The sequence below is a fragment of the Callorhinus ursinus genome, unplaced genomic scaffold, assembly GCF_003265705.2.
Source record: "Callorhinus ursinus isolate GAN/ISIS: 27379988/994484 unplaced genomic scaffold, GSC_fseal_2.0 scaffold12, whole genome shotgun sequence".
NCBI classification, from domain to species: Eukaryota; Metazoa; Chordata; class Mammalia; order Carnivora; family Otariidae; genus Callorhinus; species Callorhinus ursinus.
In genome coordinates this window covers 62,170,008-62,194,667 of record NW_027397074.1, presented here as the reverse complement: position 1 = coordinate 62,194,667, position 24,660 = coordinate 62,170,008, and the positions used below count along the sequence as shown (strand labels likewise).

The 24,660-nt window shown below is 35.8% G+C and overlaps 1 protein-coding gene across 5 annotated transcripts in view; it reads right to left on the bottom strand.

Annotated features, from left to right (window-relative positions):
- CPED1 (cadherin like and PC-esterase domain containing 1) overlaps positions 1 to 24,660 on the bottom strand; it is a 268,162-nt gene that overhangs the window by 112,982 nt on the left and 130,520 nt on the right. For all 5 annotated transcript variants that reach the window (XR_012380298.1, XR_012380299.1, XM_025865766.2 and 2 more), the window contains 6 exons: positions 23,459 to 23,563; positions 21,751 to 21,920; positions 17,812 to 17,882; positions 15,469 to 15,519; positions 10,900 to 11,083; positions 8,873 to 9,041 (listed from right to left, as the gene is read on the bottom strand). Coding sequence is in view for 3 of the 5 variants with exons in the window: in XM_025865766.2 (XP_025721551.1) it covers positions 8,873 to 9,041; positions 10,900 to 11,083; positions 15,469 to 15,519; positions 17,812 to 17,882; positions 21,751 to 21,920; positions 23,459 to 23,563 (750 nt within the window). In the remaining 2 variants the exon portion in view is untranslated. The remainder of the gene's footprint in view (positions 1 to 8,872; positions 9,042 to 10,899; positions 11,084 to 15,468; positions 15,520 to 17,811; positions 17,883 to 21,750; positions 21,921 to 23,458; positions 23,564 to 24,660) is intronic.

Sequence of the window (24,660 nt, the reverse complement as noted above, 5' to 3'; positions counted from 1 at the left end):
TATTACATCCCTATCTGAGGGATGAGAAACCTGCCCAAGTTCTCCAACGTGTAAGTGGTGAACTGTGACTCAAAATCAGACTGTACAAATAATATTTTGATCAAAGTATTTAAGAAAGTTTATTCCACTGAAAGAAAAAATTTCCCTTCCTGGTTTTTCTTAAGCCTGTGAAATCAGGGCCTCTTAACTCTAGCAGTAATTTAACTTTAAAATAACCTATGAGGTCTGGAAAAATAATTCCCAAGCCTTTGGGGTGGGGGTGGGGTAGACGAGGTAAAAACACAGGAATGTCAGTGAAAGTCTGCCCCCCATTGCTGAAGAATGAGATCCTAAAGAGTTGGGGGGGGGCCACTGGGGTGGAGAGACCATGTCTGCTTTGAAGAATGAGGTCATGTTCAATGTTTTAAACTCATTAGTCCTGCCTTAAAAAAGAGTGTGGATGAAAAAGGAAAAAAAAAAGACAAATTAGCATCAGTTTCAAAAGAAGTTAAATATGTCAGGCAGTAAAGTGTCCTAATTCTGCCTTCAGGGAACGTATGTCAAACCAACTTGCAGTTCTGCAATTGGTGAAACCATCTGCAAGGAATACCCCATCCCTTGTTCCTGTTCCTACAACACACACCTATTGAAGGATATGTTACAGTTGGTCAGATGCATGTGGAAATTTTCTCAGCATTACCTAATTCAGCCACTGGGCCAAGCTTTCTTTGAACAAAAAACAATTTGTTATAGCCTGATGAAAGAAAGCCCATCAATGGCTTTGACTAATGAGGACAATATAAACAGTCCAAACGACACAGTATTCATTTTCCCTGTGTTTCCAGGACCACCATTACCTACAACGCATAACCGCTTTCTCTGAGCCTGTAAAAAGAAAACAATGGCCAGGGGTCTCATCGTGGATGTTTATTTCCAAGGCAATGTTCGACCTGCTGGCATTTTGATTTGAGAACCATAATAACTGCTGATTCTCTGGGCTAACAGAGATTGTCGAAAAACCACACATAATCCCCAAATGGTATATTGTTATAGAGATACTAATTTTTTTTCACCATGAAAACAATAAATGAAATAACATATAGAAACACTTAGGAGAGTCTCTTGGACAAGGTAAGTGCTCAATAAATTGAATTATAATCATGTGTATTTATGCCGGAAGTGAAACCGTCCTTATTCTGCTTGTTGCTGCTAGTGATATTCAGCATCAGGTTGTGAGTTACTAGGATAGGAATTTTTTATCCGTGGTTTTTCCTAAGTTTGAAATTGTATATGGCATTGTGTATGCTTGTGTATTATTACTTGGAACAAAGGGTAAAAACTTTCATCAGATACGCAAAATGTTAAAGACCACCGGCCCACAGGAATCGTTTTGCTTTAACTTGTCTTATACAGAGCCCAAATCTGTTGTTTGACGAAGCCACAGACGCTTATTTAAACGTGAGTTATGGTCTAGGCTTGGCTTAGGAGGGGGAGGAGAACTTATAAGATGCCTAATCCAGCTCCCACGCTCTCTCCCCTCTCTTACCACCATCCTCACTATCCTGCTCTGTACCTTTGCACCTGAAAAAGAAGACATGGAGAAAGAGAGATACAAGATCTAGGGGCCGTTTGGAGCAATTAAGCCCACAAAGAAGCAGGTATCAGCAATTGGAGTTATCAACAAGAAACCCCATTTATCCGCTTCCCTGTTAGCCACAGTTTCCCTCGAAGTTTCAAATGTCACATTTGAAATCTGGTTACTCTAACAGAATATTTTATTTGAAGACCTGTCAGTGTTCTTTTCTATTTCCCTGTACAGTTCACAAATCAGAGGACTAATTCTTAGAATGCCAAACAGAAACTTCAAATGAAAATGAGTGTACGTATACAGCATAAGGCTGTCCTCAGAACCTTCTGGACGCTGAAGCCAGGAAGACTCATTCTCCTCCACGTTGTATTGGTGGCACTGCACTCACGGTAGTAAAAGTTTGTTTCTTCTTGTAAAGGGAGCAGATGTGACTTGGAGAAACATGGAGAACAGATGTGCCGAACAAAAGCTTTTATTTAAATGGTAATTTATCTGACCATAAGTTACATTAACTCATGAGGTGAGTGTTAAACATAGCTTTTTTTCACCAGCTCAAAAAGATAATTTATATAAGCACTAAAACAGATCATGAACTAAAGTACACACCCTCCTCATCTTCGCTGGCTTTTTAAACAAACAATGTGAAATAAAAATTCCCAAGCCTCAGATGTATGTGAATGCTTACTGGCCACTGAGGAGGTTACTGCCATCAAAATGTCTGGGTGTGCAAACGGCTCATGGAAATGACATTTCACTTCCCTTGCTACTACAAAGGCTCTTGAAGAATGCTGGTAAAGCTGTGCTCAGTCCCTGCGCACAGACCCTGAAACACCTGCAAAGGGCTAAGTGTTTAAGTCAAGAGCAATCGACAAGACTTGAAAGAATGCCTACAGCCCGGGTCATTGATAATGATATGGATGTCTTTGCTATACATTCTTCAGAGTGAAGTAGAAGAGTAGGGCCAAATTCTCTATTATGCACAATGGGAACCGTGCCTATGGCACACAGTACTAATATTAGGAGCCCAAGAAAATGTTTGAATTTCCTTTATAACTAGAAGAAAATAACTGAACTCTTCAAAGTGTGTGTGTGAGTACATGCACATATAATATATATTCATCTTTATACTGACACAGTTGCAAAATATAATTTTAAGTATTTCTTTCATGAAAGAAGGGGTCCACAGAGGCCAAAGTGCCTGGGACTCATGAACATCTGGAATGCAACTGTATGGATCAGCCCAGGTCACCCACTCTCCCTTCTAATTCCTAACCAGTGCTTCCTGTCCCAATTCCTTTACAATTCCAGCATCCTCGCTATTATTATCTCCTACTTCTTTTGCTGTTCTCTTTCTTCCTTCTTTTTCTCCTTCCCTATATACCTGCAGGTAAGCACTAGAGGTACATCTTGAGAAAAAGAGTTTACATGATGATGATGATGATGATGATGATGATAACTGAATATTGACTGAGCACTTGATCATACACTAGGTTCATGATGAAACTTTGCATTTATCTTCTAGCTGAATCCTTAGAACAATTCGATGAGACAGGTTCTATCACTAGTTCTATTCTTAAAGATAAACTGAGGTTTAGAGAGCGTATATACCTTGCACTAGGAGACACAGCAAATTAGACCAGTTAGAAGCAGAGCCAGGACTGAAACCCAGGCTTCCCTGATAGCAATTATGGGCATGAGCCTTGGAGTCCAGGGCTTTTAACCACTGGGTTAGGAAAATGGCCTGACATAATTTGCTAAGATGCAAATTTTGCTCTAATAAAATTATCTTGACGGAGAAAACTGACTTTCATCCTGTTCATAGAGCAAGAGAAAATTCTGACATTTACAGTGGAGACATTCTTTTCTACATGTGTGAGGACTAAATGCGGTGTTCAGTCATAGCATTCTGGAACCTATTAATTTCCACTCATTAAAGTCAGAGAGATATCATAATAAATCACTGAAGGTGGAAACTGACACATGAAGAACCTGTTCTTAATACCTTTCAGACATACCACCAAAATATAAAACCCTTAAAATTAAGTATAATTATATGTTAATTAATACAAATAGAAATAAACACATAAATTTATAAATGAATATAAAAACGTAAAAGACCCCAAGACTTAATTTTCTCTTAGAAGGGAGGGGGTGAAGTAGATAATAAAAATCACCTATACTATTGTATCTGTTTGTTGTGAGGATTAAATAAGAGTATGAAAGTAAGGTCCTTTCACACCGATAAATATGATAAAAGTATCATCAAAATGCCAGTTCCACAGTACATTCTTCTCACAATTATAAAGTACATGTGAACAAAGGGTTTTATAAGTTTTGAAAAAATATATTATAGATGTTTTTAATAGAAACAATAAGGTAGTGAGTTGTGTTAAATAGTGAAAAGGATCAACTGGAAATTGCTAATGTGTAATCAAGCATAATATTTATTTATTATTAGTATTAGTATTTTTAAAGATTTTATTTACTTATTTGACAGCGAGAGAGCACAAGCAGGGGGAGCAGCAGAGGGAGGGGGAGTGGCAGAGGGAGAGGGAGAAGCAGGCTCCCTGCTGAGCAGGGAGCCGATGTAGGGCTTGATCCCAGGACCTTGCGATCATGACCTGAGCTGAAGGCAGATGCCTAACCGACTGAGCCACCCAAGTGCCCCATCAAGCATAAAATTTTAAGAAGCCTGAGTATTGGAAAACATTTTAACAATTAGTAAAAATAGTAGTTTGGCTAAGTAGAATTCCAATATGTAAAATATTAAACCTGATTAAATATTGGGACCAAGAAAGATAGCCAGATACTAGGATATATATGATATCTAGTAAAATATTAGATGTTAGTTCTAAAACTTTTTCTTCCAATAGATACACTATGGAAGGGAAGACTCTGATTCCATAACATTCCTCATCAAAATAAGGATTATGAAGACTTCAGAATTTTGCAGTAATTCAAGAACATTATAAAAATTATCACTGTATGTGACCATGAAAACAAATTCTACTTAACTAAATCTTAACAGGTTAAACACTGGCTAAATGAATTTCCTAAACAGGTTAATTAGATTATAAGTGTAATAAGAGTTTCAGATTCTACAGTCCAGAGTCAAGGGGATCAATTTGAAGTCTGTCAGACCTCTCTTCAAATAACACCTTTGCTACTAATTACTTATGTTTTAAAGCCTTAAGTTCTACATAAGTTAAGGGCAGGGACAATTATCACCTATGTTTAAAGTTGTGAAGAACACTAAATAAGATAAAAAGGTAAAGTTCTTAGTATCATGTCTGGCATATAATAAAACTTCTACAAATGTTGCACTGTATCTCCTACGGTATATGACATGTTTGTAAGAGCAAAGTGTATAGCAGGTAATTAATAAACAGTTGTTAGCTGGGAGCCTTTCACTACAACACAGCCTTTATTGTTGAAAAATTGAATCACATTCTTCCAGTGTAATGGGGTAGGCAAGGTAACCAAAAAAATCACTAAAATGAGTATTTAATAGATATTATAACTTTGGAAATGAACAAAGGTTTTTTTAAAGTAGTCATCAATAAATGCTCTTCTATTCTTTTACTGTGGGTGTTTGCTAAAATAGTAGACAATTATCACATGAATTGTTTTGTAATCTTTGTGTTGAGAAACAGTACAAAAATAAATGGGAAAATTATAAAGCATTTCCAAATACTGTAACTGGAGTCATTTACACATCACTTAATAGCTTTGCATATAGATCACTAATTAATTTTTTTAATAAGGCAGCAAATGTCAGTTTTAAATCTATAGCTAAATGCTGGACAAAACTTTTTTTAAAATGGGTTTTTTTTCCTTTCCTTGGTATTTTCCTTTTATTAATTGTAATTTATTTTAAAATGAAGGCTGTTTCTAACAAATGGATCCCTGAAATATGGTCTCCTACGCTTCTGCTATATGACCTCTCTGTAGATTTTATTTATGGCCCTATTCTGGCACAACACTTTGGGGGCAAAATGTTTATGAGACCATAGATCATTTATACAAATCAATTTCTATGGATGCTATATTGTTATCCATGTCAAAACTTTTTGATTTGGAAAGAGATATTAAAAGAAATATCTCCCCATATGTGTTTTAATTTCCTTAGGACATAAATATATTTTATTAATTCCGAAGCATGACATATTCCAACCATAATAACAGTTTATTACTTTCTAAATCTTTCTTCCTAACAGCAAAACATTATGCTATTTATGGGTAAATCAAAATGAAATAACAGTCTAGGTATGTTATATCACTTTTTATGTTTCATTAAGAATCATGTTTTTTATAATTGAATGCATATTTATGATTATAATTACATTAGACAGAAAAGATGGCAAATTAATGAGAAGAATAAAGAATTGTCATGGTAGTATCACTGACCATAGAAATGATTAAAAACACAAGGATGAGAAAAGAGAAGAGTGATTCTTCAACATTCAACATTGAAGGATTACCTCTAACCTATTCATACTTTGAGTAAATCCACTACAGATTTACTAGATTTACTAGTAGAAAGTACAAAAGCAGGCCTGTTATGGGTATATATCAGTGGTTCTTGACTGGGGTCAATGTTGCCCCCCATCTGACATTTGGCAACGTCTGGAGACATTTTTTGTTGTCACAGTTTGGAAAGGGTATACTTTTGGAATATACTGGATAGAGGCCAGGGATGCTGCTAAATAGTCTATAGTGCACAGCATAGTTTCCTAAAACAAAAAATTATCCAGCCCTCATATTGATAATGCTGAGGTTGAAAAGCCTCGGTCCAGATCTAGTTGTCTTATATCAGTCATATAAATTAGCCCTTTCTCCCTCACTGGTAATAACTAAAGTAAGAGTTGCCTCTGTGGCAACCATATACAAATTCCAACTGGCAATATAATTAGAAACAGACACCAAACTCAGATAGTTAATTATGGCTAGTAGGTATTTAACAATATTTGATCATATAAATGATACAAAATGTCAATTAACAAATTAATTAAATTATCTTATTATTCACCAAAATGTCAAAGTAATTGATTTTTTGACTGGTATGCCTTATATTTGTTTTCCCTTCACTGATAGTCTTTTGGTGAAATGATAAAATGAATAGCTGATAACCAGAAGGTGAGAGAATGGGAGAAGGAGAAATTAGGAGGCTTGATTAACCACAAATTGAATACTCTTTTTTGGTTATTTTAATGTAGATTGCCTTTTAGGTTTGTTTAAAATTTAATAATGGAGTCCATTAGGACAAAATCTAATTTATAATATAAGGAAGAAATGTAATTTTTTCCTTTAACCAACAAATAAACTATAATTAAAGTTTAATTCATTTCCTTTGGTTTGCCACATACACACTTTAGGGGTTCAAATAGAATGGTCTACCATTTAATATGCAACGGTTTGAATCTGGATGTCAACATAAGAATATAGTGAAGCCCTATGGTTGTTGATAAAATAGAAAAAGAACAATTTAGAAGACCAAACATTTGTGAGTCTCATAATGTATATCTGTTTAGCTATGAATTTGGAAACTCTGAAATAGCTGAGAATTGATAGGAGTTCTGAAATTGTATCTCTTGCTCTTTGTATTCTGAACTTCATGATGGTATCAGCTTGCAGTGAAAGCCAAAGACTCTAATGAGATTAAGCATAAACGAGAAATAAGGGAAAGGTCTCTGGATTAGAACTGTCACTAAAGTCTAGGGTGAGAAAAATCCTACCTCTGCTATTTTCTCCCAGTTCCTGAGGCCACTCATGCCTCGTTAAGTATCTAAATCAATCATTATTATTCATTCATTATCTCTTCAGTCATTTGACAGTTTGTAAGGGAAAGCTAAAAAAATATTAGTGCTTATTAGACACTTTCCATGTTACAAAATATAGTACTGCTGTGGGACCACACATAAACTTTAAATTAAAACCTTTTGGAAAGAATTCTTATAAATGACTGAAATACTTTTCTGCAATCATCTATAGGATATATCCCACAAGAATTTTCTAATATTTTTCTTCATATTATAGTAACAAATTCCTAATATAATCCATTGTATAAGGTAATTGCATGGTAATTATTTCCGATGAATGTAATATTTGAGAAGAGAAGCATGTCTTGGAAGATAATACATACTTCTCTACTAATGTTTTTCTCTTATATTATTGAAGTATAATTTATATTCAGTATATAATTTATATATATAGCAAAATACATTTATATGTATTTTATATACAATAAGTTGCACAAATCTTAAGTGCATAGTTATTTGAATGTTTTATATATCTATACACCACCTGGTTATGGATGTAACCACCACCCAGATTGGGAAGCATATATAGAGAAGAGTGATCAGGCCAATTACCAGGAGCATAAATACACTCTGACAAATAATGGGGAGAGGGGGAAAGAATACTTATCTGGCCATTACATTTAAGGAAACACGGTATTCATCCTACTCACTGAGACTCAGTCAGCTACTTCTCTCTCTTACTAATCCTCTGTGCTTCAATGCTCCCAATAAGTTATCAGTCACTGAAACACGACATATTCGCAATTATGCTTTCTGAGTGAATAGGAGATACGCTAACATCAATTACTACTTCCCCAGAAGCACCTATAGTGAGGGTGCATGATGTGAGGAAATGTAGAAGGTTATACCTGGAATCCTAACAAAGGGAAGAAATGGAGGAAAGAACCACTGAATAAGACAAAATCTCTGGGTCACATTCACCCTCCAAGATCAACAGGGCTACAAAGCGGTATGTGGTCGTCACAAGAGAAACTACGGCCTTTAGGAATGATTAAGATACAAGGAGTGCAGGAAAAATAAATCCACTCAAGCAAATGTAATTTCATTCATCTGGTATCCCTTCCACAAAATAGCTTCGCAAATTTTTCTCTAATCTTTAAAATAAACTCCACTGAACCTCGCTTAAAATTTCAGAGTAGATTCAGGTACAAATCCAAGAAACACAGCACAATTTAACATGGAAATATAAACTCGAGTGTAAAATCAATTTTATAACTCAGTGTGATCACTCAGACATTTTTTTCAATATTAAGCACAAAAAGTCCACTGAGCACAGGAAGTGTAGGGAGCAGCCACCACACTACAAAGAAAAACACTCACAAGGTAACTCACATAACTGCCTGGGACTCCTTCTCTTTGGAAATGAGACCACACTTTGGATTTGCAAGCATACATGTTTTTCCTAACAATTTTCATTTGGCATTTTTCACCTGGGTTAACAGATCACTCCCAATTCAACCCGAGTGCAAATGTAGAATTCACTTACCTGCACAAAACCGCATGCTGTGAAGTCTTCAAACAAGGGCAGACTTGGACGGTCTTCTCTGTAGATGGTGAGTTTATATGTGCTCAGGGTTGCCCCCTGTGCTGGAGATTCATCCACCACCAGCATTGAGATTTTGTTCATTCCCAAACCCAGAGGGTAGTTGGCAAAGCTAGAGAGAGAGAGATTTATTCATATGTCCATACGAATAATAAATATTGATATATGATGGATTCATACAACAATATTTATTTAATGCCTATAATTTGCACACAAAAGCAGATAAAGTCTATACAACTTCATAAGAAACTTAAAATATGAAAAAAACTTAATTATGTATTTGGTATGCCAACAATTACTTTGCAGAGCAAGTCATGTCTTCTAGCAATCACCAGGAAGGAAACTAATTATTAACCACTTCTCAGGGTCATACATTATCTCATTTAATATATCAACTCTATGCCTAAAGTCCCATGGTAGAGTCAGGGCTGGTGTCCAGGTTGGTCTGACTTGAATTCTCTTTTCTTTCTACTAGACTCTCTTAGCTCCCAGGGATGCCAAATGCATTTCCTTCCCCACAGCATGGGAACATGAGTATTTTCCTTGCCATGAACATGGTATGTAATATAGTTTTATCTTCTGTTCAAAAATATAAACAAAAGAGTTGGTGACTCTCAAAAGAGTTGATAGAAAAAAATCCCATGAGACTAGGAATATTAGTGTTAGTATGTCCATAAAGTGTCACCAAAATATTTGTTCAACCCCTGAATATTCAAAATCTTGAGGAGTTGGGAAATGGTAGAAGGAAGCTACCCTTAATGAGTCTCTTTAATATTTCAAATCACAAGATCCTCTCTTGTCACAACACTGTGACAAAGATTAGATCCAAACATTGCTAACAAAGTATCCAAAATCTATAAAGAACTTACCAAACTCAACACCCAAAAACTAAATAATCCAGTTAAGAAATGGGCAGAAGACATGAACAGACGTTTTTCCAAAGAAGACATACAGATGGCCAACAGACACATGAAAAGATGCTCAGCATCACTCATCATCAGGGAAATACAAATCAAAACCACAATGAGATACACCTCATACCTATCAGAATGGCTAAAATTAACATAGGAAACAACAGATGTTGGCAAGGATGTGGAGAAAGGGGAACCCTCTTATACTGTTAGTGGGAAGGCAAACTGGTGCAATCACTGTGGAAAACAGTATGGAGGTTCCTCAAAAAGTTGAAAAAATAGAACTACCCTATGATCCAGCAATTGCACTAGTAGGTATTTACCCAAAGGATACAAAAATGCTGATTTGAAGGGATACATGCACCCCAAAGTTTATAGCAGCACTATCCACAATAGTCAAAATATGGGAAGAGCCTAAATGTCCATCGACTGATAAATGGATAAAGAAGATGTGGTATATACAAAATGGAATATTACTCAACCATCAAAATAAGGTAATCTTGCCATTTGCAACAATGTAGATGGAGCTAGAGTGTATTCTGCTAAGTGAAATAAATCAGAGAAAGAAAATACTATATGATTTCACTCATATGTGGAATTTAAGAAACAAAACAGATGAACATAGGGGAAGGAGAAAAAGAGAGGGAAGTAAACCATGAGACTCTTAACTATAGAGAAGAAACTGGGGATGGAGGGAGATGGGTGGGGGATGGGCTAAACAGGTGATGGGGATTAAGGAGGGCACTTGTGATGAGCACTGGGTGTTATTATATGTAAGTGATGAATCACTAAATTCTGCACCTGAAACCAATTTTACCATATATGTGAACTAACTAGAATTTAAATAAAAACTTGAAATCGAAGATTGTTAACAGATCAGTAGAGCACTGATATGTCTTCTTTTTTACCACATGACACCTGAAAAGTGGAAGGATTTTACACCCTGGCAATCTCTCCAACTAATCTGACGCTTCAGCTTTTCTCAACCTTCAAATATTGCTTCAAATATTTGCTTCCCACTATGATGTCTCCACTCAGCCCTGGTCAACATCTGCGTACCTTGGTCCTGCCCGATCATGCAGGTACACCTTGCACTGACACTTAGAAGTCTCCGCTCCAATTGTCACTGTGACCACATCAAATGGGACTTCAGAGTAATAATCTTTGATCTTTGGGTTAAATTCAGGATTTAGCTCCACATGTGGATGTGTGAGGATCTGCTTGATATAACATTGTGTGTCATCTGTTAAAATAAAACAACAATGGCAAAGAAAAGACAACTGTGAAATGGATAGATGTTTAAAAAGCATATATGATTAAGGTTGTTTTTTTAATCCTTTGAACAACCTTCATAATCACTGCTGATTTTCCACTTGGCACTCTGGTCATATTTGATTTGTGGCTTCAGCTGGATTTTCTATTTGTCAAATTTTGTAGAGCTTGCCTTATATAATAGCTGTTGACTTTAGTTGGCATTATATAAATGATAGTTTTTGCTCAGCCCTTAAAAGTTTAAAGGCGGTGAGAAGGTGGGAAAATGTCTCACCAGTGGATTGATAACATTTTCGTGGCATTTATTGCATCTATCAAGCAACTGGTGAATGGGGGTGATGACTCTGTGAAGTGGGAACAGAAGGGCACCAGCAGGGAAGGAGGAAAATTTCTTAATAGGGAGAGTCATTAAACTGCCATTGAATTGATATAGTAGCTTACAGGCAGTAGGGTGAAGAACGTGAAATCCAATATTTTACCAAAAAGTCAGATACAAAAACAGCAGCAGGACATTCTGAGACCCCCCTCCCTGCCCTGGTCACCCCAACCCAAGAAAGTGCCCTAAAGTATGAGAAAGAAATGTTATACTCTCCTCAATCCTGTTATAGAACTCAGCATATTACTTCATACCATTGATTCTAAGCCATTTTAAAAATGTGTTTCTAGGTGGTAGCCCAGTTTTTACAAAAGTATCTTGATGAGAAAAAGAAAAATGCATTTATAGGCATATATACCAGCTACTGCTAAATTATATTGATTACATATTTGGAATAAACACATTACTCAAAAGAAGTTTAGCAAATGTTTTTCAAAGAAATATTAATAAGTATTTTGTTCCATAAATACTTTTCAGTAGTTAACGAAATTCCAGTGGATTCTATGGAAATCTGTAAAATGAAAGTATCCTTCTATTGCCTTTAAATAAAATGTTCAATGAGGTTTAACAACATGGCAACAAAACAGATAACACAGAATTCGCTGCCGGAAGCAATACACTGAACTTAAAGAAAGTAGATGATCCTCTGAACCATGTCCCTTCCTCTATCTATATACAGCTATCACAGTGAAGTTTCTAAAATCAGATTTGCGACAGCTTCCGTTCTTTAATGGTCTCTCGTTATCTCCAAAATCTAGTACAAGCTCCGAATAGAGCAGAAGAGGCATTTCACCATCTCTTCCTCACCTTCCCCTCTCCAGTCACATCTCCCATTCCATCCTGGACCTTGTGACTTATCAAGGCCAACCATTTTATATTTCTTTGACAGACATGGAGATGTACCTCCAAGTCCATGGCAGGGGATGCCACCGACTTTATGGATATTTTATTCCAGTTCTGAGAACTGTACTGAGACTACTGTCTCAGTACAACTATCATACACGTATGAATATGAAAGCTGAACATGAAAATGAAAAAAAAACTTGTGTATTTCTGACCCACACTCTATAGTCTTCTCAGCTGGCGAAAGAAAAAACTATCCAGGTGCAAATTAGGAACAAATAATAATACAAAAGATATATTGTAATTTCATTGCAGGGAAAAGTCTTAGTAAAAAATAAACAAGTAGTCAATTTGGTTAAACAACTGAGTGAATTGGATAAATGACCCATTTGATTGATTGTACTTTTTACCAAAGATTTGATCTGGCTGATAGATGTAGGTAGACTGCATCTACAATTTTGATGATCATTGTCAACTCCTGAAATTTTTACAATAAAAGAGAAAAAGTTAAAGAATGAGGGCAAGATTATATTATTAGATTTCATCCTGAAAGGGACCGTAGCTTTTTATTTGAATTCAACTACTTATTTATAATGTATTCATTTAAAAATTTTTTTCCAGCACATTCTATGTTCAAGGGCTGAGATAAGCACAGTAAAAACAGGCTATTGTTGGTCATAAGATCTGACTCAAATGGAGACTGTGAACCTAACATAACACTTTAAACAGGCTGGAGTCCAGAGTCCACCGTCTCTCATGGAGCACTGGGTGTTATGCACAAACAGTGAATCATGGAACACTGCATCAAGAACTAATGATGTAATGTATGGTGATGAACATAACAATACAAAAATTTTCTTAAAAAAAAATTAAACAGGCTGGAGTCCAGACATACAAAATGTGCTTTTGAGAGGACCATTTCCTAAGTAGAAAGGGAATATAAACACTTGCATTACACTTTTATGTTCAAAATCAGTTAAATGAATAATGAAGTAGAAGATTTATTTTTTCAAAATAGTAACCACAGAAGATGTACTTTAACTTAAGAAGACATATTTTTATAAAACAGTCACTGAGAGTTAATTTCCCTGCAGTTTACACTTTCACTTCATAGTGAAAGTTTCCAGTGGGGCTTGCCCATTGTAACACTGAAATGCAGCCCCACACGAGACATAATGTGTAATCATTCTCTTAAGCAAGATTCTAGCAAGTGCTTGTTTTTGGTTTCATCAGAAACTCTCCAACTCTGGCTTAAGTGCTGCATCCTAAAGCCCTGTTTAAAAGCTGATCTATCTTGATATCATCTTCACCTGAATCATCAGTGTTGCTGCCTACAAACACCTGGAGTTTCCTTGGAGTCCTTCCCAGCCCAGTGCCAACTCACCTCGGGCCAGCTTACCTCAGATCCACGGAGAACCCAGCATGAGCTATGGCGGTAGCAGGCTGCTTAACCTATTTGGCAAGTGTATTTGGGAAAGCCGTTTGAAGTTTTGGTTGCTTTTAATGGATTCATTTAACCACAGAGTTTTATTGCCCTCTTGAGGGATAATCATAACTCATGTTAAACATGAGAAAAGCCTAGACTCTGAAGGATAATCCCACCTATTCTGAGGCATCATCAAGTTATTTTTTAAATCTTAGATCATGCCATGAAAGTAGGCAGGTTAATTATACAGACCCAGGTAGGACTAGTTTTTTATCAACATAAAAATATGAACTAAGCTGAAAAGCTTATCTAACATGCTCCCATCCTCTATAGCAGGTTACCTGGGAATGGAAAAAAAGTGAGATTATCCCCACGGAGTTGTTTCATTTTATACATCATAAAATAGAAGACCAAAGAAGTGAAGTGACTTTCTTGATGCTGCATCCACCCCAGAGCCTAGCACTTGACAAATGTGCATTCTCATCTTGCTCCTGGTTTACTCCCTAGTCCTTTCCTCGCTATAACCTAGGCACCAGTAGGCCAAGAGGTGCATGTATTTTTCTAGGAGGAAGAGATTGGATGAAAAGTACAGGCAAGGAACAGCATAAGTCATATCTGTTATTTTTCCTGATCAGCAATACTTTATTTAAAATGCCATTTTTCTTTAATTGGATGTACTTGTTGATTCTATTAAACCACATTATTGTATAACCTCTCAGTCTACCCAGATTTTAATGATACTGTTAAAACATAATGAATGAGTTAAATTGCATTTTAGAAGATACAAATTAGATTTTATTAAACTGGGAGACTCATTTATAATAAACCTTAGTCCATAAATTTTATTTTTTCCAGCTTTTATGTTTTACTGGAATAGACTTTTTGTGAAAGGCTAAATTTTCTGAGTGTATGTTTTAGCACATATATATATATATATGTATGTATACATGGTCAAAAAGCAAGTAGAACTCTTATTTTTCCATCATACTGTTATAAAGCATTAAGATAATTCATGAGCTTTAGACAAAGAATTGGAAGATCCAGCTTTGTGATTCAGCTCAGGCATTTAATAGCCCTGTGATCTTGGAAAGGTCAGTTAGATTCTCTAGAATTATATATTTTCAAGGCCACTGGAATAATCCTGACCAGAGTAAAGAAAATTATTTTTAAATCCTAAAATCTACATACTTGAAATGTATTATTATATACATGCCATTTTTCTTGATCATACCTTAGTAAAAAAAAATCTTGAATTTTAAGAAAATAAACTGAAAATCAGATTAAAAACTCTGTTATAAAAATATTCAACTCAAGTGCTATCCATTATGTCAACAATCTGGCAGAAAAGGAATCCCTGTGGGGTGGTGTGAGTCCTAAAAATTGATGTATAAAGCAAATAAGCCAAATTTATCCACTTGAGCAGTCTCCAAGGCAAAGTCTTAGCACCCTGAAGACCCCTCAAAATGAGTTTAAAAGTCACTGGCCTTAAACAAACACATAAACATAACATTTCATGTTCAAAAATAGAAAATTAAAAATGTTCTTCTTATGCAAAAGTGACAGATATCAACTCATTCAGAAACTTCTAAAAATTTACTTAAAATACATTACAGTCTAAAAGTACTCAAATATGGTAAAATGGTGATTTATTCAAAGCTGGGCTGTGCCTCGCTATTGATCATGCCCCTGAAACACTTTCATTGGAACTCACCATTACTGCAATGAACTTCTTTGGTTTCATTCATGATTCGTGGAACAGCAGCTAAAAAACAAAAGGTTAATTTAAAATGAAAACTATTAAAATAAAAGGAACACATATTCAGTAATCTCAAACAGCATACTTTAGCAGAACACATTTTATTATTTAACTTTTCTTATATCAGAAACCCTTCTTAAACTGAAAGTGACAGTAAAACAAAAGTTCTTTGGTTCAAATCTCAGGAGAATGATTACTTGAAACAGGAAAATATTAGGGGAGAAAAATGAATGGTCCAAATGTCATCCATTGCCTTGGGGTGATGTTGAGATTCCTTCTAGAAGGTTCCATGATTTTATGACTATAATATCCCAAATCATTAGAATTGCAGAAATTTTATCCAGTTGATTCCACTGACATTTCCTCTTAAGTTTCTAAAGTAAACCACATCTATCTAAAAATCTCTTTACTACCTAACAAATAACACATCGCATGTTAAAAAAAAAAAAAAGAAGATAGTAGGAAGGGAAAAATGAAGGGGGGGAAATTGGAGGGGGAGACGAACCATGAGAGACGATGGACTCTGAGAAACAAACTGAGGGTTCTAGAGGGGAGGGGGTGGGGGGATGGGTTAGCCTGGTGATGGGTATTAAAGAGGGCACCTACTGAATGGAGCAGTGGGTGTTATACGCAAACAATGAATCATGGAACACTACATCAAAAACTAATGATGTAATGTATGGTGATTAACATAACATAATAAAATAAAAAAATGTAAAAAAAAGGATCCATAACACAAGTTAAAAAAATAAAATAAGGGGCACCTGGGCGGCTCAGTTGGTTAAGCGACTGCCTTCGGCTCAGGTCATGATCCTGGAGTCCCAGTCCTCCCTCTGACCCTCCCCCCTCTCATGTGCTCTCTCTCTCTCATTCTCTCTCTCTCTCTCTCAAATAAATAAATAAGAAAAAAATAAAAAATAAAAAATATCTCCTTACTAAATACCGATGGAACAAAGGAATGAATAAAAACACTTGGAGTGCTTTAATCATTCATTTAAAGAGAAAAATGGTGGGAGTGAGAAAGACACAGAATAGCAGTTTGTCACCAGTTCTTCACAGGGCTTACCAATTCCTTCTATTGAATCAGTGGTTCTCAAACTTTAACATGCCACAGAATCATCTGAAGGACTTCTTACAATACAGAGTGCTGGGCCTCATACCCAGACAGGTATGATTCTGATTCAGTAGATCTGAATGGTCCAAATTTCCCAGGTGATGCTGATGTTTCTGGTCTAGGGACCATATGCTGAGGACCACTGTATTGTATTAAACCTTGATTTGTAATAGGAAAATTTTGATTTCTAAAAAGTTGTAGACACGTGGTACTTCTTTTCATCTTTTATTCTTTTTTTATTATTATGTTAGTCACCATACAGTACATCATTAGTTTTGATGTAGTGTTCCATGATTCATCTTTTATTCTTAAAATTAGAAGCATTTTCTTTTTGTATGATAAAAAGCTCAGATGTTCTTTAGAAAGAAAAAATTAGAAAAAGATAAGTCTAGGAAAGAAAATCACAATTGCCATTAATATTCCTTGAGGTCCATGTGGCTTGTAGTCAATTTTTCATTTAACAACACACCATAAACATCGTTCATGTCATAAATATTCTTCTGAAATATCAGCATGGCTTTACAGTATTATATTGGAAGTCTATGGCTTATTTTTTACCCACTTCACTATTATTACAATAGAAGTAGTTTCAAATTTTTAAATTTATTTTTAATAACTTATGTAACTAAACTATTGTGTACATTCTTAATTTTTCCTTAAAATGAATATCTAGGATTGAGACTTCTATGATGTAAGAATAACTTTTTTAAAAAAGATTTATTTATTTATTTGAGAGAGACGGCATGTGCAAGAAGGGGAGAGGGAGAGAGAATCTCAGGCAGACTCCGAGCTGAGTGTTAAGCCTGACATGAGGTCGATCCCAGAACCTTGAGATCATGACCTGAGGAGAAACCATGAGCTGGATGCTTAACTGACTATACCACCCAGGCGCCCCTGTAAGAATAACTTTTAAGGATTTTCTTATATGTTGTTACATGGCCCCTTACGGAAGGCTGCTCTGATTTATACCAGCACCAGTGGCATAAGAATACTTATTTCCCTACACTCTCCCCAACTCTATGATCTTTAAGAGGAAAGATCTTTTCAAATTTGAGGGAAAATAGCATTTCCTAGTTTAACTTCCATTTTTGACTGCTAATGAAGCTAAACATTTTTCTTATATATTTTGGGGGCCACACAATACTTATTTTCATGTTGGAAGAAGTGAGATTATATCTTTTTACCTTTTTTATTTCTCGTTGCATCAAATGGCACTTGTGGTTTTTCAATGTTCTCATCCTCTGTGAAAGAATGCCTGCAAATGCAATGCCAAACAAGTCTGGATCAATGAAATGAACAAAATTCATGGAAATTACATCTAATGCACTATTTTTTTTTTTCTGTGTGGGCACAGATATTTTGATGAACACAAAGAAACACTTTCTGGATTTCATTGCTCAAGACTGGCAATCTGGCCTCAGGTGAGGTGGGTAGAAATCTCATCATCTCTAATCAGCAGAAGCACATTTGAAGAAAAGCAGGGCAAAAAGTCACTCTTCCTTCCAAAAGTGAGCAGTCCCTGATAGCCTGGGTCCAAGAGAAGTGAATTGGGAACACACATTCTTATTGGAATCTGTTTGGCTAAAATCACACAGTCTTGAAGCAAGAAGGCCTGGAAGTCTGAGACACAGACTCAGAAGAACATACACATAATCTAGGAAACTTAAGGGCCCAATGCAGAAAATGACCTATGTCTTGCCATGTCTTCTCTCCTCAAATGCTGACTAACTGTACTTAATGGTAAGGCTTAGTTCCTCTCGGTTGTGTTTGCCTGTTTTTCTGTTGTGTAACTAAGTGCTTGGCCAGATCACTTTTGAACTCCTCCAAGTTGAGACCAAATAATCTAAACTGCAGACCGAAAACTTGCTGGTTCTGATGATGGCGAATACGGAGCAGGATGTGGTTGGACTTTCCTGGGTTGTGCTCTGATTCTTTCTCCATTTCCCCTGCAGCAGAATGGAGGGAATATCACTGGCCTGATTTCACAGCGATGCTATGAGGATGAAATCAGATGCTCTGTGTTAAGTTTTATAAATATTTATTGTCCCAGATATTGTGCTGGGCACTGTGGTAGAGAGGAGATGAATAGGCATATTCAGTTCCTTCAAAATAGAAACATCAGCAAATTACAAAGAATCAAGGAATTAAAAATATTGCTAATGTGGGAAGGTGTGATAATTTTATTGCAGTTTTACTTGTAAAGTCTCTTTTCTTTCTTTGATGCATACGATGAAGCATTTAGGGGTGAAAAAGAAAAATGTCTAGGACTTACTTTAAAATATTTCCCTTCTCCCAAGGAATGAAGAAACAGATAAAGCAAGCATGGGGTGAGATATGTTTAGTTGAAGGTTGACTGGGTGCCAGGCCAAATTAAAAAAAAAAAAAAATCTCTGAATTCATGTGAAGCAAAAACTCTAAGTGAAGCTCATAAAAGATAAAACCCTGAAATGCACATACACTGACTTACTATCTTAATGGAGTAAGATGCTTTGTACGGTAAAGCATCCTGAAGCAATTCCTTATACGATTTTGTGAATAAATGATTTGTCTTTAAAAATGTGACTTTTTCACAGAAAGCCTATGAGGAAAGCAAAGTACACTTGCAACTTTATTTCTTGTAAAGTGAAAATTAGCAGATGATGCACAAATATTGATTTTAATATTTTCATTCTGTTCAGATTTACACTAATTCTGTTGGGACCTCTGGATTCTAAGCCTCAGGGCACAGACATACAACACTGTCGCTTTTTCTGACCATTGCTTTTCTGACTTTATCTATTCTCACCTCGTTGCTCTAAGCAAATGATCTTTATTTAGAAGGAAGCATGGGAGCACCTGGCTGGCTCGCTCTGGGGAGCATGTGACTCTTGATCTCGGGGTTGTGAGTTCAAGCCCCACATTGGGTGTAGAGATTACTTAAATAAATAACTAATTTTAAAAAATAAAAAGAAGCATGAAGTCATTAATCCCCACAGGTAGCATAGGTATGTAAAATTGGCTTTTTCTATAGAAAAAGCTGGAGGTGACCATTGTGAAGATAAGGACAATGACGAATGACTACACCTGACCTTCTGTCTACAGGATATACTGGAATAAAGCACCGGACCTTGGACATGAGGCCAGGGTCCTAATCCCTCCTCTATTTCTCTGGGCTGTGTGGCTTGAGCAAATGACCCCCCACCTTCTTGGCATGGTTTCCTCATCTGGAAAATGTGTATAATATGCATCCTCCTTGTAACACAGCAGGATGATAATTAAATATACATACACTCACAGGAAATTTGAAGATAATTAGAATTGAGTATTCTTTCTTGGAATGTTCTCAGAGTGATTTACCTAATTGCTTTTTGAGAAAGATCTAAAATTTAATGTTCTCAGTGTTAACTTAGATAAATCTTTCAAACTTGTCTCACTTTTCCTATAAAAGAAAGAAAAACTTTTCCTCCACTGTAGATCTAAAGTGACCTTAGGATGGTAGAGAAACGTGAAAAGTCAATATTAATATTTATTACCTACTTGCGCTGCAGCATACCTGATACCATGTAGTACATGGAAATTATCTTATGTAATTCTTGTGAAGTAATATGTGGTAGGTAGTATAATCTTTATTTTACAGATGTGGAGATTGAGTCTCAGAGGTATCAAAACTTTAGCTTCTATAATTAATAAACTCTAGGATTGGGATATTTGAATCCATGTCTGTCTGATTCAAGAAAGTCCTGACCCTTTCTACACTGACCACTTTCAACGCTGACCACTAGTAAACTCCCTTATTCAAAGGGAATCAGTTAGGGTTAGGCTTAGGGTTTGGGTTAAAAGCAGTATTCTGAATTTAGGAAAAGTCCCTTCCTTAACCTTACACCATATATGGAGCTTGAGAAAAACTTGCTGGGGAACACATTTTCCAAAACTTGTATATCTCAAGGAAATTTAGTCAAAGTTAAAAACAGTACCTAAATTGGCTCCTTGGTAAATCAAGTCTGCTCTTCCCCACTGATGATGACGGATGAGACAGACTTGAATGACTTGAGTGAGGGTGAAGAACAAACAAATGGGCGCTGAGCTCTGTTATTTGAAATGTACTTCTCAAACAAATAAAGGCTTCTGTCAGGCTTACTACTTCTGAGCATTGAGGGAATAAGGCCAACTTCATAACATCGTGGCAATTAAAGTGAGTTCTGATCCTGGGAAATGTCCTAAGAATTCTTCAAATATACAATTATTCATATTTTTGAATTATAAAAAAAAATTCTTATGGAAACGCTTTCCTTACTTCCTGAGGCAGAGGGAAATGAAGACAAGTCAGGAGAACCGAAGCCGTTCCTTCCTGAGAGGGACTGCAAGAGACATAAATGATTATGGCATGGCCCTTTCGTTTTTCATCTCCCTAGGAGGTTTAGGTTTGCTTCTGTTTTCCTGGCAGTAGAAAAGTCAAATATTCCCTGAATTCCATCATATAAGAGAAGCCGACTTAGCCAGTGCCTTGGGCCCTGTCCCTTCTCGACAAGGACAGGAGATGTGAATATAATCACCTTGGCCTATCGTCTCTCCCATCCCCTCATTACCACCTCTCATTAGAACAGAAGTGGAAATGGGAGGTCAGATGTCTCCCTCTGAGATTCTACCTTCTAAAAAAGAAAAGTTCTATTCTTGTGGCAGGGACAGACATATTTGTAAATTTGGCTAGATTTTGCCCAGAATAAAGTCACGCTTCAAAAACTCTCTAAATAAATGATCATACCGTCTTGGGCTCCACACTGACTGATGGTTCATAAAAAAAAAAAAAAAAAAAAGAAAAAAGTCACCTAATTCCATCTGATGCTCTCATAATTCAAGGATATACATCACAGAATGAAATGAGATTGAAACTTTTAATTTTAAACATGACTCTGTAGTAGAATCAAGTCCTATTGGTTTAAAAAACTGTTGGATGTGTTCTTATTACAGTGTTTGAAGGTCACTAGGACTGTTATGGTTTCAATGCTTTAAAGAAACTTATTTTCCAGAGCACAAATATTTGGACACATTTCTCTTTGTTGCTTTCTTTAATGTAGGCAAAATCTTTTGAAATCAATCTTTAGAGAATTTTTGGATTGCACAATTCAAATTTGTGGCTATCTTACCATTCCAGTGGATGTAGCTGAGCCTTTTTATTCAGGAGCTGAAACTGTTCCAATACATTTATAAGAGACCAGCATTGAGTCAGGATTGAACCAGGTCGTCCCACAGGATTTGCCCTATCATAAAATTCATGCATCAAAGATCGAATCCCAGGAGTAGTAGATGGGAAGAGCTGAGAAGAAATATTCAAAACCAGAATATCATAATAAGTTATGGAAAATAACCGAAAAGGTATTATTACTAGAAAAGACTTTCTATTTTATTCAGCTATTTCAAAAAAATCAGATATTTATTTAAAAACCAATGGTCAGTATCATAATATAATTTTCTGTGCAGTTGTCAAGGTAGATGCCACTTTCTATCAGGCACTAATTTTGTTGATCATATTTCCAAATATGGTGAGTTTTCTTTCTCTTTTCTTTGAGTGAAAATGGTTATTTCCTTCCTATTGATAGCTGCAAACAGCTGAATGACAGAGTGACTCAGGCAGTAGGAAGAATGAGGAGAAATCATTTGGGGTTACAAGTGAACTTTGTCAGGGTGAGAGATATTAATCCTATGGAAAAAAAATCTATGGTTATCCTCTTTATACTCTGAGAGTCAGGAAATTGTCCTTTTTCCTGCAAAATAATTCTTCGGTTTTCACACTGTGCCAAGAGACTTTCTCTACATTCACAATATCTCAAATTATTAATTCCTCAAGAATGAGACCTCTGTCTTTATCTTTGTTGAGTTTTGAGCCAACTGTGACAAATGTAATACTATCTTTAAATTAATTAAAATAATCCATCAATTAAATTATTACCTTTGTGGCACAAGCTTACTTTGAACCCTCTAAAATAAAAATCTGAATTATAGAAACAAGTGCCAAACATTCAAACTTAGTAAATTGGTTATAACTCAGAAAAGTAGCATGTGAATACATGCTATTTTTAAGTAAAAAATAAATGTCTGATCCAAACAGATTAATAATAAATTATCAGTGGACTTTGAAAAATGCTGTTTTAACAAGATATTTCATAAAAGCAAATCTTAGGTGGAAAAATAGAAATCCATTATAGTCCATCTAGATAAGTGGCAGAACTAGAAACAAAGCAAGTACTGAACATGCACACATACATGTAATAAATTATATGGATAGTGACCTTCCATATTGACCAATAAATCAACAGAACCCAAGAAAATACACAGAAAGGAAAACAAATGTCAGGTTTTTGGGGGTTTTTTTTTGCCTAGTTATCATAATTATTTACGTTTTCTTTCTTTGAAGTTTGCTATAGAGTTGCAACAAATTTAGATTTAGGTTGTTTTCTAAAATGTGGTTACATTCAGTAATATTTGATTTTACACAAACAAAAAGGGCACGATGAGCAGAAAGTTTTGTTCCACATACATGTCTCAAAGTTAAAAGCTAAACTTCTCTTGTAAAATGTGGACATTTTCCCTCTCAGAACAGTCATGTACTGACAGCTATGCTGATCTCTTATCCTTTTACCTTGAGTAAGTCATGTATTATTTGCACTGTATCTCTTAAAGAATATGGGTTCTGCTCATTTTAATATTTAGATGTCTGAAAAGAAGAAAAAAGCTTACAAAGATTTCTATTTCTTAAATAAAAATCTTCACCTAGTTTTAAGCGAAACTTAAATAGTTTATGGCTGATCTATAAGCTCAGTAATCATGAGGAATCAAATGTCACTTTTGTTTTACCAGTTGGAATTGCCCCAAGTTCCCAAGTTCCTTTGTGAAAGTCATAATTGAGTTCATCTCCTCTAAAGACAGGCATTGGTTTTGTTCCTTCTGATAGTTTTCACCCTATAATGGGGGGAGGGGAACAATTCTTAAGCAACTGTTACAAAATCAAACCATGTTTAGCCCAATTGCCCTCCACTTTATAAACCAATCAAAGTTTGAACTCAATAAACAGCCGAGCTAATTAATGCCAAATCACGCATAGTAACTTCAGCTTGTCACAACAGTGTCTGGCTCTAAGAAAATTTCATACTTGACAAAGAGGACCTGAATGAAATTGCTCAATAGGGCATTGGTAGTAAGGTTGGGGAGATGAGCCCAGGAGGGTAGACTGTGTGTGACAATTTGGGAATGCAGGAAGCATCTCCTTCAGCCTTCAGGGTACCAGAGATCAGAGCAGCCCGTGAACATGGGAATTTCATCTATGGGATATTAAAATTTTGGAGTCTGTGGATTCTAATAAACAGTCCCCCTGCCCCATTTTTCCTCACATCCATTTTTTTCTGAGGCATTCTTGAGAGGAGAAGTTGCACATATTTACCATTATTCTGGATCAAGTGGTTCTAAAGGTTTTAATGATAGTCCACTCACTAATGAAGGAAAACAGGGAACTAGGGGAAAAAATTAATAAAATCCAGAGGAAACAGCAGTCTATAAAGTCATGTTCTATTTTGAACAAACAACTCTCCATAGAGCATCAACGTTGGTTTATGAGAACTTTCATATCCCACTCTCCCAAATTCTCCAAATACAGGTTTTAAAACAGAAAGGTACATAGAGAATAATACTGTACTTAATAGTCTGTACAGATTTTGATGCATCAAGAAAACTTGTTTAACACGCCATAAAAATTAACCAATGCTACTATGAAGCACTACACCCTAATCAGCAGCAGCTAAGCAAAGCTGTGAACCAGATGTGACTTCTTTAAAAATTAGTATTCTAACTCCAGTCCCTTGATGTCAATCTAGAGCACTCACTGCTCTTCTAGACTGCCTCCAAAAAATTCTACTATTCCTTTTAAAGTATTCTAAATAACATCTAATATGTATTATTCATAATATCCACAAACATTCCTTAGGAGTTAGGGACTTCTTTATTTTAACCCATCACTGCATCATAATCAGTTACTCATACTTAGTTGACATAAAATAGTCTTG